Source organism: Natrix helvetica, assembly GCF_964273705.1.
Source record: "Natrix helvetica genome assembly, chromosome: 1".
Taxonomy (NCBI): domain Eukaryota; kingdom Metazoa; phylum Chordata; class Lepidosauria; order Squamata; family Natricidae; genus Natrix; species Natrix helvetica.
This window is the reverse complement of record NC_138548.1, coordinates 45,235,189-45,250,710: the sequence shown is the minus strand read 5'-3', so window position 1 is coordinate 45,250,710 and position 15,522 is coordinate 45,235,189. Positions and strand designations below refer to the sequence as shown.

The following is a 15,522-nucleotide window of genomic DNA, read 5'->3' as shown; positions in this document are numbered from 1 at the left end:
CAAGTGATAATTAATGCTTGTAATATTTGATGAATTGTGTTTAATTTAAAATAGTGGGAATGTTAGTTTTGTTCTTGCAGTTAATCTCTATACAGTGCACATAATAATTTTTGTTTTAGGTAGAGACAGTAAAGCAGCATCAACTTTGGCCAAAACTATCCCAATATCTGTTTCTGGAAACCCTTCAGGTGCTTCAGCAAGTAAGAAACAAATCTCTTTGGTGCAATTTTTAAAAATCCAATCCATATTGCAAAGAACATAAGGGAATAAGTAGAAAAGCATCGCATCTGATTGTTTCAGGTGATCTGTGGGAGGCATTAAAGATATACCTTCACTGGAAATACTCTTAAAAATTCAGGAAAATATTCAGAAGTGTATCTGTTTTGAAAGTAGCCCACATTGAACTATATAGCACAGTCAAACATCAGGAGACAACCACACAAAATGTTGTATGAAATGTATTATGTCATAAAATGCATAGTGTCGATTTTTTTTGGTCATAAAATGTTTTATAAAATTTGCCAAACTTCAATTTCATGTGAATCATGGATCCTGAATTTTGGACACATTTTGTAAATTAGCACATTTGAGTCCCCAGCTGGAAAGATAATATTGAGTTTCTAGCAATCATTGAGGAATTGAATATTTAAAAATCCTCAAAATAGTTATCTATAAGAGTGTGCTTTCATCTACCTTTTGTATGGAAGTTGTTCCAGGAGAAATTTAAAAATGAGGTGAATGGTGTGAGAATATATTGCATAAAAGGCATGTTATAGTAAAAGAAGAAGAGATATGACCAAAAATTACTGGGGGATGAATGTGGGCTGATAACAAAAGTGAATGACCAGTATGAAAAACACAATTGAGATGTTTTGGTAATACAAAGAGAACAAATGGGGATGAATTGTAAACAAATCTGTGGGGGAAACAATGAATGAGCCGAGACAAAGGAGATGACTAAGAATATTTTGTTAAGCAAGAGCTGATGAGATCCTCAAAAAGAAAGAATTGAAAAGTTTAAAGAACAAAAGGCAGTATAAGAAAATGGTGGAAGTAAGGATGATTTGCAAAGATAGGAAATTATTGAAAGGTATGGATATTAGTGTGAACTAGATAACAGGTTTTTCTTGTCTCATACTTTCATTTTTCCCCTTCTGATTTGAACTCTTTTTCTGCACTCTATATATTACTGCTTGCCCCTAAAAAGAGTGGTGTGTGTGTGTGTGTGTGTGTGTTTGCATGTGGGTAATTTTACTATTTAGGAATCTACTGATTTCAAGCCAATTTTTGTCTCCCCAGGTAGTTCTGATTTCAGTTCATTGCTATTTTAATTCTTTGTGTTGTTCTTAAGCTTGTTTATCATGAAAGGGGGAATTGTGTGATGGAAATGTATATATTTTCCACCTTTTTCCAGGAGCTCAAGATGATAAAGATAGCACATTATAATAATGCAAATAACGGGACTTCAAATTCTGATAATCATTTCCTGTGTGGTTAACTTGTATTCAGTGAAATTAGATCACATGTCTTGACAGAATTCCATAAAATTAACAACTCAACCTTTATGTTCAGTGAGGAAAATGTTTTTTTGGAACATAACCATAGTTTAAAAAAACAAACCTATTCATGCCTATTACTTATTTGCAGATTATGGATTGCACTTGCAGTTATATATTTGCTAAGAAAGAGCTATATTAATTATATATATATATATATATATTTTAGGCAAAGAAGTAAAAAAGTCTAAATTGGTTCGAAGCCAATCTTTCAGTAGTCAAGCACTGCAGTCAAAATATGGCAACATTGACAAATGCCCCAGGTATATAATATTTTGTTTTCTCTAATGTTAGGTACATGACTGTAGTGTATAATCATTGTAGCTGCTCATTATAGAAGCCTAACATTTGCTTTGCCAGTTCAAATGTACGGTTCTTTTGGCAAAGGAAGGGTTGAAAAGAAAATTTATTCTTTGAGTGATGTGCCATACTTCAATAATTACGTGGATAAAAAAACAGAATGGGCTAATTGTATCTATATTTTTAAAAAGCTAGCAAACATGTATCTGAAGGCAGAAAACCTGGCACGTGGAGGGGAGGGGAATTCCTGTGAGAGGCCTGAAAAGGAAGTTCAAATCTTGACTTTTCAGTTTTCCTTACTCCAGCCCAGAGCAGCAGCTCCTTCCTGCACACAGATGGAAGGAGAATCACCTTGCTGGGCCAGAGAAACATGTATGGATCCTGAAGAACTAAGCTTCCTTTCTCCAGCCCAGCTCAGTGGTTGCCTTTCATGCAGGAAGGGGAGAGGAACTCCTGTGATAGGTTGTCATGTGATCACTATTTATAACTTTGTCTACTGGCCTTCCCAGAAAAAAATCAATGGGGAAACTGGCAGGAAAGGTTGTAAACTATTGTTGCCTCCATTCATTCATTTGCTGGGCTGCAGAATACTGCAGAAATAAAGCTTGGATTGAGGGAGGGGAACTCCTGCACTGAGCTGCAGAAACATAGGCCAGGCACAGCGGGGAGCTCCCTGCCCACTTTTGGCAGGCAGCTATTTCACTCCGTCTGCTCAACAATCCATGCAGTCATTTATGATTACAATTGGGAGAGCCAGGATTGTAATTGTTAAGCAAAAAGGTTATGACCACGACTTATAACCAAAATTCCAAGTGTAATTGTGATGATGAGTGACTATTACTGTATAATTGTGACTGAGCTGAAAGAGTGCATACAAGGAAAGTCTTCTGTAAGTTAAGGCACCCTTTAACAAGTTGCCTATTATTTAAAGCATTTTAAATTTTAGGGGCCAGGATGCTTGAAACATGTGTTTTTCCACACAGCTCAATGGTCCTACTGTGTTAATCATGTAAGGCATTGCAATATCTACCATTGTCAGTAAATGCCTGAATAATTCCCAGGCAATGCTGGGACTTATTGGTGGAGGGTTACAAATTTTCTTTCTCACCAGTTGCTTATATTTCTGATTTATATTGTGAACTTGAGGTTTGTTCCCTCTTTAACTTTATTCCTTATCATTTTACCATGTTATGTAACGTTCTGAATTGTCTTGAAATCTCTGAAATGAAAAATTATTTTAAAAAAGCTATAATAACCATAAATAAACATAACATTCCCATTATACATTTTTTATTCCTTCAGCAAAAGTTCTTCATTAGGCTATACTTCTGTGTCAGGAGTAGCAAAGAATTCTATGTTCTCATTTACTGGTAAGAAATCTGTGTTACTTTTCATTCATTCGTTTGTTTGTTTATTTATATTTCATACTTATTAACTGCTCATCTCCCTCAAATAAAATAATATTTTATTACAATTCTTTTAGTAGCTTCATTTCATTTTTAAAGAGTCTAATGTTCTTAGTTTTGCCCCAAATGCAAGAAATTATATAAGCCAGCATGCCTGTTGATAATCAGTTCACACAACTAACAAAATTTGTAGCTCTGAAACAAATTAGTTTAATTACAACCTGATTTTCTGAAATTTTATATATTTTATTTCAGATGATTCCTTCCGAACTCGTCCCACTAATGTCAGTGGCACTGCTGCTTTTAACTCTACTTCCACCTTACCATCTTCTTCTCGTAACACAAATAATACAGTTGATCAAAAAAGCAATGGGAATAAAGAGAGCCATTCACGGAAGGTTAGCTTGTAAGTGATCAAATAAATGAGTGCAGAATTAAAGATTACAATAAATAACTGATTTTTTGTGTTCACACATTTAAGTTGTTTCTCCTACTCAACATAAAAATGAATGCTGTTTATGTCATCGGTTCTTTAGCTATGTTGACATAACTATTTATGATTGTTTTAACCACTATTTTAGCAAAAACAGAAGTTGTGGTTACAGATTTATTCTAATTTATCAATATGACTAGACAGCCCATGAGTTAAGTTATTGTTATTGTCTTCTGATATAATATTTGGAAGGGTATGTGTATTTTGATAAGCTATTTAATCTCAAAAACAATGTTCCTGGCCCAAATATACTGTACAAAGAACTAGAATTCTTATGGTAGTTCTGGTTAGTATGATGACTAATATAATCATTATTATCACAAAAAGCTGCAGTCGAGTTATCACTGTATGTTGTTAGATGTGGGTAAGAGAGGTGTGGAATTAGTATTCATTATTTCTCTGTGAATCACACATGACTTTGTACTTGTACTGATCATCATTCTGGAATAATCATAAACTGAGCCATGGATTCAAATGGTGGTCTACAGAGGTACAAATCCATATGTATGAATGTACTGATAAATAAAAGAAACATTATTTACTGTAGGCACTGTTATTTTGCAATTTGATTCATCAGCACCCTGTATTTTTTGATATTACAGGTAATCCTCTATTTACAACTGGTATCTAACAACTGTTTGAAATTGCAGTTGCCTCAGAAAGAGTACTTTATGGCCCATAAAACACTTCTGACCATCATAAGACAGGCAGTGTAGTGGTTAGAATGTTGTATTGTAGTCTAATTCTGCTGACTGCCAAGGGCACTGGCTGAAGGTTGACTCAATCTTCTATCCTTTTGAGGATCCAGATTGTTAGGAGTAATATGCTGATGCTGTAAACCGCATAGAGAGGACTATAAACCACTCCGAAGGGGTATATAAGTCTAAGTTCTATTGCTATAAAACATTGTGCAGCTCCCCCTGTGATCTCATGACCGCATTTGTGGCATTTGGCAACCTGTTCACACTTAATGCCAATTTCCAAGTGCCCTGTGATCATATGAATGTCATTTGCAATCACCTCTGCTAACTTTCTCAGAAAGTCAGTGAGGAAGCCAGCAGAGAAGCTTGCAAGCTGCTCCCACCTGCCAGAGATCTCCCTCTTGTCTCTGGGGGCTGGCTGAAATTGCTGCCTGCTGAGTGGACCTCAGTTCCTCTGTTGGGCTGCAGAAATAGGGCTTTGATCGCAAACATCTAAGCCCTGTTTCTGAAGCCTAGTGGAGGTGCAGCCGTTTGCACATGGAAGAACACTGTGAATACAGGTAGTCCTTGGCTTGTGACCAAAATTGAGCCCAAAATTTCTGTTGTTAAGTGAGACATTTGTTAAGTGAGTTTTGCCCTATTTTACGACTTTTCTTGCCACAGTTGTTCAGTGCATCACTGCAATTGATAAGTTAGTAACCTGATTGTTAAAGTGAATCTGGCTTCCCGATTGACTTTGCTTGTCAGAAGGTCGCAAAAGTTGATCACACAACCTTGGGACACAGCCAAGGTCATAAATATGAAGCAGTTGCCAAGCATCTGGCTTTTGATCACATGATTGGGGGGGGATGCTGCAAAGGTCATAACTGTGAAAAACAGTCATCGGTCATATATTTCAGTGCCATTGTAACTTTGAATGGTCACTAATCGGACTGTTGTAAGTCGAGGACTGCCTGTACCATTGTTTTGAAAACTAGAAAGATGTATGATTGCATCCCAGTTTATATTTCAGTGGTGTTCAGCTGGAAGCTGTGGGAATTCCCAGATACCTGAATCAATTTTCAGTTTACAATAGGCCTGTAACTTTCATTGGTAGTGCATTGCTATTCATAGGAGTTCATCTAGAAAGTGGTTTTACCCACTGGAGACCGGCATTAGTGAGTTTTCAAAACAGAGCATATTCATTCCCATTGCTAGCAAATAGACTGTGTTCAATGAGTCATACTCAAATAGACAGCAAACATGAATCACAAACATGGAGAATTACAAAAGAAGTATGTTCTGCTACTGTGGTACTGCCTTTGGTTTTATTATCTGCTCATTGTGAAGAGCTTTAGACATTTTCTTTCAACATAATAACTTATATTCTTACTCTTCTTCACAAAGCATTTAAATATATAGCTAGTCAGGTGTTCGTATTCTTAAAATGAATAATTTTAACATGGGTTGGGATGAGTAATACTTTACTACGTGGGCATATGGGCATATACTGCTAAAATATCTACTAATGTTCTAAATAACTCCTTTGATTTAACATTAGTACTCAGAAATGAATATCTTTAACAAGAACATAGGACACTTATTCACATTATTACTCATTAAATTAAAGTATGCAAGTTACAATGACAGGCAGGTATGATTGCTTTGGCAATATTATTTATGTTTAAGACTTTCAACATAATATTTATTACCATTAAGCAACAGTAGCGCAAAAGAGAGCCAATTTGGTCTAGGGGTTAAGGAACCAGGCTAGAAATCAGGTTACGGGTTCTAGTCACATGTTGTGCATGAAAGCTAGCTGGATGATTTGCAAGCTGCCACTCCAGCAGGAAGAAGGGCATGCGTGGCTGTGGCAACTGCTGGCCCTCACTGGTCCATCCCTCTATTTTCTCCTTTGCACACTGCTACCCTGTCTCCTCGACCAGCTCTGTCCAGATACTTCTTCCCTGGTTGGACCCAGCAATTTCCTTTTGGCAGATGAGGCATCGCCAGCTTACTACACTTGCTAATCATGTCCCTGGGCCCACTCCTCATCTAATGCCAGTATCCTGGGCTAGTACTGGGAGGAGGAAGATGGCAAAGTGAGCTGTTGGCATTGGCAGTGGCAGGGGTAGATGACAAGAGTGCAGAGTGCCCAAAAGGGCAAAAAAGGGAAGAAATGGGAAGAGTTGAAGTAGACACAGTTTGCCAGTGATTTTTTTTAGCTCCTGTAACTGTGCTGAGTAATTTTCTAGTTGATTGTAGGCTCCATTGAATCACAATCCACAAGGATTTTCAGTGTTCCCCTTTGCAGGCAGTGGAAAATAAATCAAAATTGTCCTTCAAGGACAGATATATTAGAAACAGATTCTAATGTGAAATCCTTGTGGAGTCCTTGGGGTTCTCTGAGTTTGTTTGTTTGTTTATTTATTAAACATTATTAAATGTATTTGTTACCCATCTCATATTCAACAACTCTGGGCAGCTTACAACATTTGCCTGTAGATATTTCATTGCTAAACTAGGTAACATCATTGATACAAGTTAACGTGGGATTTGTTCCCATTTAATAGCTTGCTCTAATAAAACTAAATACAAAAAGGCTAGGGAATTCCTGGAAGCTTGGTATTCAGGCAAATCATCCACCATTAAATACATAGAAATAATCCATATTTACACACTACTCAAAAGAGAAAACCAACAACTTTATCATCAACCCTGATATATATCGACAAGCTCAGCGTCTTAGTCACTGAGCTACCGGGTCCCAATATATATATCATGTACCGGCTACATGACCATGGAGACATCTTCGGACAGCGCTGGCTCTTCGGCTTTGAAATAGAGATGAGCACTATCCCCTAGAGTTGGGAATGACTCGCACAAATGTGTGAGGGGAACCTTTACCTTTGTTTGTGTGTATGTGTGTGTGTATGTCTCAGAGTTTACACACACACACACACACAACGGTCTTATTTTCCTGTTATCGTAGAGACAGCAGCCAGACTGGGTATGCTCCGTCCATTAACCAATTGGACTGAGTCTACACTTACGATGTCATTGGGCCCTGTGGCTCCTCCCCAGTTTCAGACTCAGTCCAATCTGGACTGGCTGTGAGAATTGATTTCTCCTCCAAATTATTTAATTATATCTTTAATTGGTGAATTTTTTCAAAAAAAATTGTTGTTCCTTTAAATTGGTTCCTTAAATAATCCTTTATTCTACAAATTGGAGGGAAATTCGAAACTGATCTCTGGCTGCCTCTCCTCAGCCGTCTGATTGCCTGTGGCCACGAGTTCGCTCAGGAAGCCTGCCTTGCAATCAGATTGGCCAGTTCACGAGCTAAGGCTCCACGGCTGTTTCCCCAAGGCACTCCTTGATTCTGGGCACTCGGAGGGACTTGTGACCGGCTGTTTCGCACGCAGCGGTTCCAGGCGAGTCCAGTGGCCATTCTGCAGATCGCCTGGCCACACTTAGTATCGGTGGCAATTTTGCGGGTTGGAAAAGCCCGCGAAGATAGCGACGGCCATTTTCAGGCTCGGAAAAGCCTCTGAGAAAAAAAGTCGGCCATTTTGGATGCTTTAAAAAAGGCACGAATTCTACAGCAGCCATTTGGAGTGCCCAGCAACGCGGGATCATCTCAGGTGGACCGGATCAGTGAAGGGGTGAGACCGTTGCCTATCTTTTTGGGGTGTTCATTTATGTTTGGGGAAATGGCTGATCCAGCTATGGATACGAATGCAGGACTAGAGGAGGCAGGGACATCAGGGGCAAAGAGCAGCAGGAAGAGGCAAGCCAAAGAGGTCCCTTCTCAGGAGTAAACCCCAAGGTCTCTAAAGCGACTACCAGGGCAGAAGAGCGGAGGCAGAAGGCCCTTGAAAAAGAATTTCAGAGGGCCCAAAAACAATAACATAGTCTAACTGCCCAGTCCTCCCTCCCTCCGAGGATCACCAAGTGGCATCCTCAGCTCCACCTGTCTTGCCTCCCATGGGCCCTGACCCCACCCCCACTGGCCTATTCAGAAGGGGAATTGTCTTCTTCGGAGTCCTCGTCTTCGCTGGAACCTGACAACAGAGGCAATTTATTTGATGTCCCTCTCAATAGGGAGCTCACCTTTGAACAGGCTTCCCTCCCGGTTACACATGGCTCTGCCCCCCCACCACCATGTACACCTCTCCTGCTGATATGGCAACCATCATTGCTGAAACCATTAAACAGGTCATGGCTGCTGGCCTACAACAGCAACCCCAACCTGCTCCATCACATGGCCATAAGCATAAATCTTCTGCTGTGGCTCAGCAACCTGATCCCTCTGCCTCTACTTCTCAGGCCTCAATTGGCGGGGAGCAAGATAACCTGCGGGACTCAGACCTGTCTGATGATGAAGTGGTCACCCCAGATACCCCTACCTTTACCGGATTATTCAAAATTGATCGTTTCAAGTCCCTTCTACTTAGGGCCATTAAAGCTGCTAACTTACCATATTCTGCTTCAGCTTCTACTTCACAGGATAAACTGGCAGAACGGCCTTCAACTGAGGGTCCCAGTACCTCATTCACCAAACCCATGGTGGAAAAAGAAGTGATCCCTGTTCCCAAGATATTCCTGAACGTCATCCAGAAGCAGTGGGAATCTCCAGGCACAGGCCCACAGCCGACCAACCTTGACAAACATCTCTACAACATTGCACCAGACCTCACCAAGTTCTTTGAGACTCCCCCAGTGGATGCACCGGTTGCAGCCCCGTCTTCACCTACTGTGGTCTCTGGAGCCCCTGAGGAGGTTCTCAAGCCTGAGGAGAAAATGTCAGATCAAACCTTAGTCAAAAACTATCAGGCTAGGGCTTGGGCTGTTAGGGCCTCTACGGCCACTTCCTTTTTCTCCAGGGCGGCACAGGTTTGGATTGAACAGCTTCAGGAGCGCATCGCTCCTACTGACACCAGATCACATAGGGATCTCAACAAGATCAGGGCAGCGGTTGAATTTGCAGCTGATTCTTCCCTTAATGCTGCTAGATTCGCTTCTAAAGCCATGGCCTCTTCGGTCACGGCCAGGCATCTGCTTTGGCTCAAGCCATGGCAGGCAGATGTCTATACCAAGCAGCACCTAGCAGCCTCCCCATTCAGTAGCACCCAATTATTTGGTAATCCCTTAGACCCGTACCTCACAGAATCTAAAGACAAGCGCAAGGTCCTTTCATCCATCTATAAGAAACAGGACAGTCGGCCCGCTCCCTTCTATAGGAGGTCACCCTTTTGAGCGGTGGACGGGGGACCTTCCTTCCCCTGTCCACAACCCCAATCCTACACTCCCAGTCAGGGATCTCACCAGGACAGGTCCAATAGAAACACACAGCGTTTCCCCTCCAAGAAATCTTACCGTGGAGGAGGCAACCACCATTTTTCACGTAAGAAATGACTATCTGGACTCTCTTCCGGTCGGAGGCCGCCTGGCATTCTTTGCCCATCGCGGGGAGGAGACCACAACAGACAATTGGGTACTTAAAACTGTCAAATTTGGTCTCATGCTAGAATTCCTCTCCACCCCCCCAGGAACACTTTGTGCCATGCCCGGTCTCTTGGTATCCTGGCAAGAGGGCACTGATTGAACAGGCCATTCAGCACCTGTTAGAGATCTGGGCCATCCCACCGGTTCCTCCCATTAGGAAGGGCAGGGTTTTTATTCCCGCCTGTTTGTGGTACCGAAGAATTCCGGGGGATGGAGAGCAATTTTACATCTAAAAACATTGAACCACCACATTGTCTATCCACGGTTCAAAACGCATTATCTGCAACCATCCTTCAGGCGGTCAGGAAAGACGACTTCCTCACGTTGGTAAACTTGACCGAAGGTTACCTTCATATCCCCATCTTCATAGACCACCGAAAATATCTCCGCTTCTCCTATGGGGGGAGGAACTTCCAGTACCGAGCTCCTCTGTTCGGTCTATCCTCTGCCCCTAGGGAATTCACAAAAGTACTGGCAGCACTGGCCGCCCACATCAGGTCATCCCCAGTTCGGATTCTCTGTTACCTGGACGACATCCTCTTGTTGTCCAGGTCTCCGGTTCAGGCAAAAAGAGATCTCGCCCTCACCATTCACACCTTGCGGAATCACGGGTTCGGGCTGAATTTCATAGAGTCACCTCGTTCCCAGCATTCGCCTTCTCCACCTCGGGGTCTTGATAGACACCATGGCGGAGTGGGTATATATATTCATTCTCTTCTATTGGAAGCAGATTGCTTTGTTGTTCACATTTATTTGTATATTTAACAAATGTATAAGGCTTTCCATCTGTCAAAGGAACTCAGGGGAGTGTACAAAAATAAAATTATCATCCAAGATTTACAAATCCGTTAAATACAAAGTACAGGGCCCTAAATATATCATTTTTAATATATAAAACTCATGCCAGAAGTCCATCGATCTTCTAGTCCCAATCATTGTCAAAAAGCTGATCTTCACAGCCTTCTGCAAGGCCACTAGGCTTAGTGCCATTCGTATCTAAGGGGCAGGTTGTTCCACAAGACAGGCAGCAAGACAGAGAAGGCATGATTCCTGGGGCCCATTGAAAGACATTGCTTCAATGAGATCTAATACCTACCTACACAGTTGGATTTGGTGGGATGACAGAAACCAAAAGAGAGAAGCAGTTGTGCAAGTAACTTGGTTCCATGCCGTATAGAATTTTAAATGTAACAATTAGCACCTTGAATTGTAGGTGGAAGTCACTGTAACTCATGTCGCAGCAATATTGCATGAGGATTCTATAGTAAGACCAATATTGCATATGGTGTTGCTTTCTGGACCAGCTGAAACTTCTGAATGCTTTTTAAGGACAACCCATGCTGTGGTAGTTCAGTCAGTAAGTGACTAAGGTGTGATTGACCATGAAATGTCTTCTGATCCAGAAATGAGTACAAGCTATAATTGTATGAAGATCTCTTGGCCATAGCTGTCATCTGGTTTTTACACAAGTACCACATGTCTAAGAGGTTCCTCAGATTACAGACCAACTTTGCATAGGTGAATGATACGCTATCCAAATTTAACAATGGAAATTCAGTGGGGAGAAAGCAAGTGCCAAATCCACAGCGAATCAGTCTTTTAAGCTTGAAGGTGATTCTTCCCTACCAAATGGACAAGTACCCAAGCACTGAGGATGCACCTCAGTAGCATCTCATGGTAGGTCCAGGACAGTTGTAAAACCGCTTATTGTCAGCGTACTGATACCCTCATGCTTACGGATGACTTCACCTAGTTTTCACTATTAAAACAAATGAGTCTGATTTAGTCCATATTCTATAAGAAAAGTCTTTTAATATGTACTTACGTATGTTTTCCAAAACAACAGTTTAAGATACATCTATTCTGAGGTCTGTATGATGATTTTTTTGATTGCATGCTGATGGATGGACAATTTGCACATAAAGAAAATCCACAGGGTGAGGGGGGATGGGTGGAAAGGAAGCCAATGGAGTTGGATGGCACAATGGATGGGAAAGTGAGTGCGCCTTGAATCAAGACTGTTCTTTTTAAAAAGCATCTTATTGAATTTAGAAGAAATAATATTGATTCTTTTTTACTTACAATACATGTGTTTTAGATCACAACAGTTTTGCAGCTGTAAATGATGACTGCAAGAAGTTAGCAGTTCTGAACACTGTTAATTTAATCTGCTCTGTGTGATAAGAGTGTTTTTGTTTCCCCTCAAGGAAAAACAGAAAATCAAACTCCTAGAGCTGGTGAAAAAAAGTATGCACACCAAAGACCACCGGAGGCAATGTGGCTGAAGTCAGGATTGAACAAAGCTAGAGTACAACCTTGAATTTAAGGACCAGGAAGGAGGGATTGATTTGATACCATAATGTTAACATCTTCTGTCAGTTAAATAAATTCCTATGTTGTAAAATATCTTCATAGAAATAATGTAATATGTGCAGAATGCCAATGTTGTAAGTGAATTGCTTAATTCAACGTTACTTTAGCAATGTGCTTTAAATCTGCTGCAGCTAAAGAGACAGGGTTTCCCTACTTCCCCCCCTCTCAATTATGCCTTCTACTAGTTCAGGTTATTCAGTTTGGAATGAAAGTGCCCTCTACTTTAAAAATATAGCTATTTACAAGCTTATGGACTCCTAATTTGCCTTTGCTATGGAAATAGGGCCATATGTGTGAAATTGCTCTGCGTATAAGAATTAACAGAACAAGTGACACTTTCTCTTACGAAGAAGCTTTTAAGAAGCTTCAGTGTGGAATCTGGAAGCATGAACAGAGAAATGTGGAGAAGTGTAGTCCTTTAAAATAAACTTCTGCTATAATTTTAGATAATATTGCTTATCTGGTGTATAAAATGTCAAGAGGATTTCTTTTCACTTTTTAATAAGAAACAGATACCTCCAAATAGCATATGAATGATTTCTTAAATTTCACATTGCAATTTTATTGTACAAATACTTTGTTTTAATTTACCAGTATATCCTAATGTAGTTTCTCTTTATCCAACATTTTAGAGATGATTAATCTAGTTTTTAATTAGTAGTTAATTCAAGCCATCATGCTTTTAGCTATATCAACATCATTCTGTTTGTATTCATGCTAACATTCTTATCAAAATTTGCCTGCAAAGTGCAGTTCTATTTAAAACATTCAATTTATGCCAATACTTGAGAGAGACTGTATGAAGCTATTGTCAGCTTCTCTACTTCACAAATGCAATCAGCAAAACTATATTGATATCAGACTATCTGTTTTTTTAAATATGTTGGTGTATGATAAAGATAATCTAATTTGTGAATGAATAAATGTGTGGTTACTTTTTACAATGTGAAATAATGAATGCTTTATGCACAATAAAACTTAGGCCATTAAAATACTGGAATGTTTTGGGTGGGAGAGATTTAATTTGCAGCTTTTAATTTAATTTAATTTTTAAATTAAAAAACTGAGACGTGAATATTACTTATCCGATACACTAGTGATTAATATGTAAGCCTAATATACATGCAACATAGCAAAATTTCTCTGCTCCTATAGTAGCAAACCAAGCCCTTGAAGAATAAGCTATTCACTTAAACACTAAAGTAACACCAGTAGCTGGAAAGGCTCAGTAAGTAGAGCATGTTTTCTATGTTGAAGATCTTAGTTTCAATACCTGGTCTTTCCAGATGGGTTTACAAATGAAGCTCTAGAAAACTGTTGCCACATTTAAATGATATTGAGCTGCATGAACCAATGGCTTGCCTTAGAATAAGTGGGGTTTTCTTTTTGTATTCTTAAGAAACTTACATTCACAGTATCACATGGAAAGCATTCAGCAATGCAAATGTAGCAACTAAATTCCTCTGTGAGGTTTTTTTAAAATCATCCCTTTCACCCAGTGTCAGTCCTTTTTAACTAACATCCAATACAGCCTTCTCTTATGATGCAATTTGTACACTGTTTCCCAAAAGTGAAACTTTCCAGTATTTTGTGGGTATTATCCTTTGCTGAGTGCTCCATAATTATAAATTATCTGATCAAGCCTATATAGTGGCACTTTGGGCTCAAAGAAGAAGCACTGGTGCTTCCATGGACACAGAAACGGTTGTGTAATCCCAGTTTGGAGGTTTAGAGTCTAGCACAATGGTGGTACTGGAAATCCGTTGTTGTAGGCCATGGGGAGGCCTACTGATGGAACAGGCCACCTGCCTAAGACCATCCAAGACTTCTCCGACCCACAGAAATACCTAATACTCCCCAACAATATGCCGTGCTGGGTCACTTACCTTGTGAAGTTCTAGCAAGCAGTCTCCTCATAGCTTGCTGGCCAAAATGGAGGGGGAGGATCTGTTGCTCCATGGCTCCATTCAGCCCTCCGTGGCCCTCCCCCAGCCCATTGCAGGTCAGAATGCAGTCTCTGGGAGGAAGATCTGGACCTCCGAGGTTCCATTGCAAGCCGAAATGGAGCTTCTGGGGGATGGATCCAGTCCATGGACGCTCAATTTTGGCCTGCATGGGCCAGGGGAGGCCTGCAGAGGGCTGAACAGAGCCTCAAAGGGCTAGATCTGGCCCCTGGAGCTTCCATTTCGGCCTGCAATGGGCCAGGGGAGGCCCACAGAGGGCCAAACAGAGCCTTAGAGAGCTGAATCCAGCCCCTGGAGATTCCGTTTTGGTCTGCAGTGGGCCGGAGGAGGCCTCTGCATGCCCAAAAGGGCTTCTGAGGATCAAATCCGTCCCTCAGAAGCTCCATTTTGGCCTGCAACGTGCAGGATGAAGGTTGCAGAGCCTCTGCAGTTGTGTGAACAACTGCTGTGGTGCTGCAAGATCCATAGTTTCGGTGCTTGTTTTCAAACACTAGGGGGTGCTTATTGCGTAGGTTCGAAGATTCGCTAAGAGAACACATGTAACCCGGGAATTACCTGTTGTGACCTTTTGTTCTACAGGTACAGATAATTTAGCATGGCCTGCTAAAGTAATTCAATCTTCAGATTGATAATCAGGCTGCTTATCTAATTAGCTGATAATCAGAGCATAGCAGTATCTGAGAAATTGTTCAGCATCAATTGCAAATCACTGACTTTATGTATCAGGAATGCACAGTCATTAGCAAAGGGGGTTTCTTGAGTGACTATATAGAAGCACTTTGTGCATTCAAGTGGTGAAGGTCAAAGAGAGTGCCATCCAATTGGTACTGATATACAAAATGTGATAACATGCAAGTGAAGAAAAGATTGAATAAATGTTTAACTCCATTGGAAATGATAAATGCAGCTGTTGTAGAGTAGCTGAATCAACCTCACAAATTTCCTTGGACATCCATAACGTCTCAGGTAGATCCAGAGAGACTCCCTCTTTACAGTGTTTAATGCCTTTGTCAGATCAAGGAAGACAGTAAAGAGGCGTGTTCTGATGAATGCATTTCTGGGCACACCTCATATCAAATATCATTCCTGCTCTATTCCAGTCTGGCTGAAAGCCACACTGTGCCTCTGGGATGTCCCTTTCCAAGGCAATGACAAGTCCATACAAATAAATGCAGGCAAAGATCTTGCCTTGGTTCTACAGTATGAGATAACCTCCGTAGTTTCCACAATCTGATTTGCTTT

At 40.7% G+C, this 15,522-nt stretch overlaps 1 protein-coding gene across 4 annotated transcripts in view; it reads left to right on the top strand.

Annotated features, from left to right (window-relative positions):
- The window catches only part of PPP4R4 (protein phosphatase 4 regulatory subunit 4), a 68,857-nt gene extending 55,554 nt beyond the window's left edge, over positions 1–13,303 (top strand). For 3 of the 4 annotated variants that reach the window (XM_081939448.1, XM_081939450.1, XM_081939451.1), the window contains 5 exons: positions 120–200; positions 1,726–1,819; positions 3,159–3,226; positions 3,518–3,660; positions 12,151–13,303. In XM_081939448.1, the coding sequence (XP_081795574.1) occupies positions 120–200; positions 1,726–1,819; positions 3,159–3,226; positions 3,518–3,660; positions 12,151–12,228 (464 nt within the window). In that variant the 3' untranslated portion in view covers positions 12,229–13,303. Of the gene's footprint in view, positions 1–119; positions 201–1,725; positions 1,820–3,158; positions 3,227–3,517; positions 3,669–12,150 lie in introns of all 4 variants that reach the window. The other variant, XM_081939449.1, reaches the window with a different exon arrangement.
- The last annotated feature ends 2,219 nt before the right edge of the window (positions 13,304–15,522 follow it).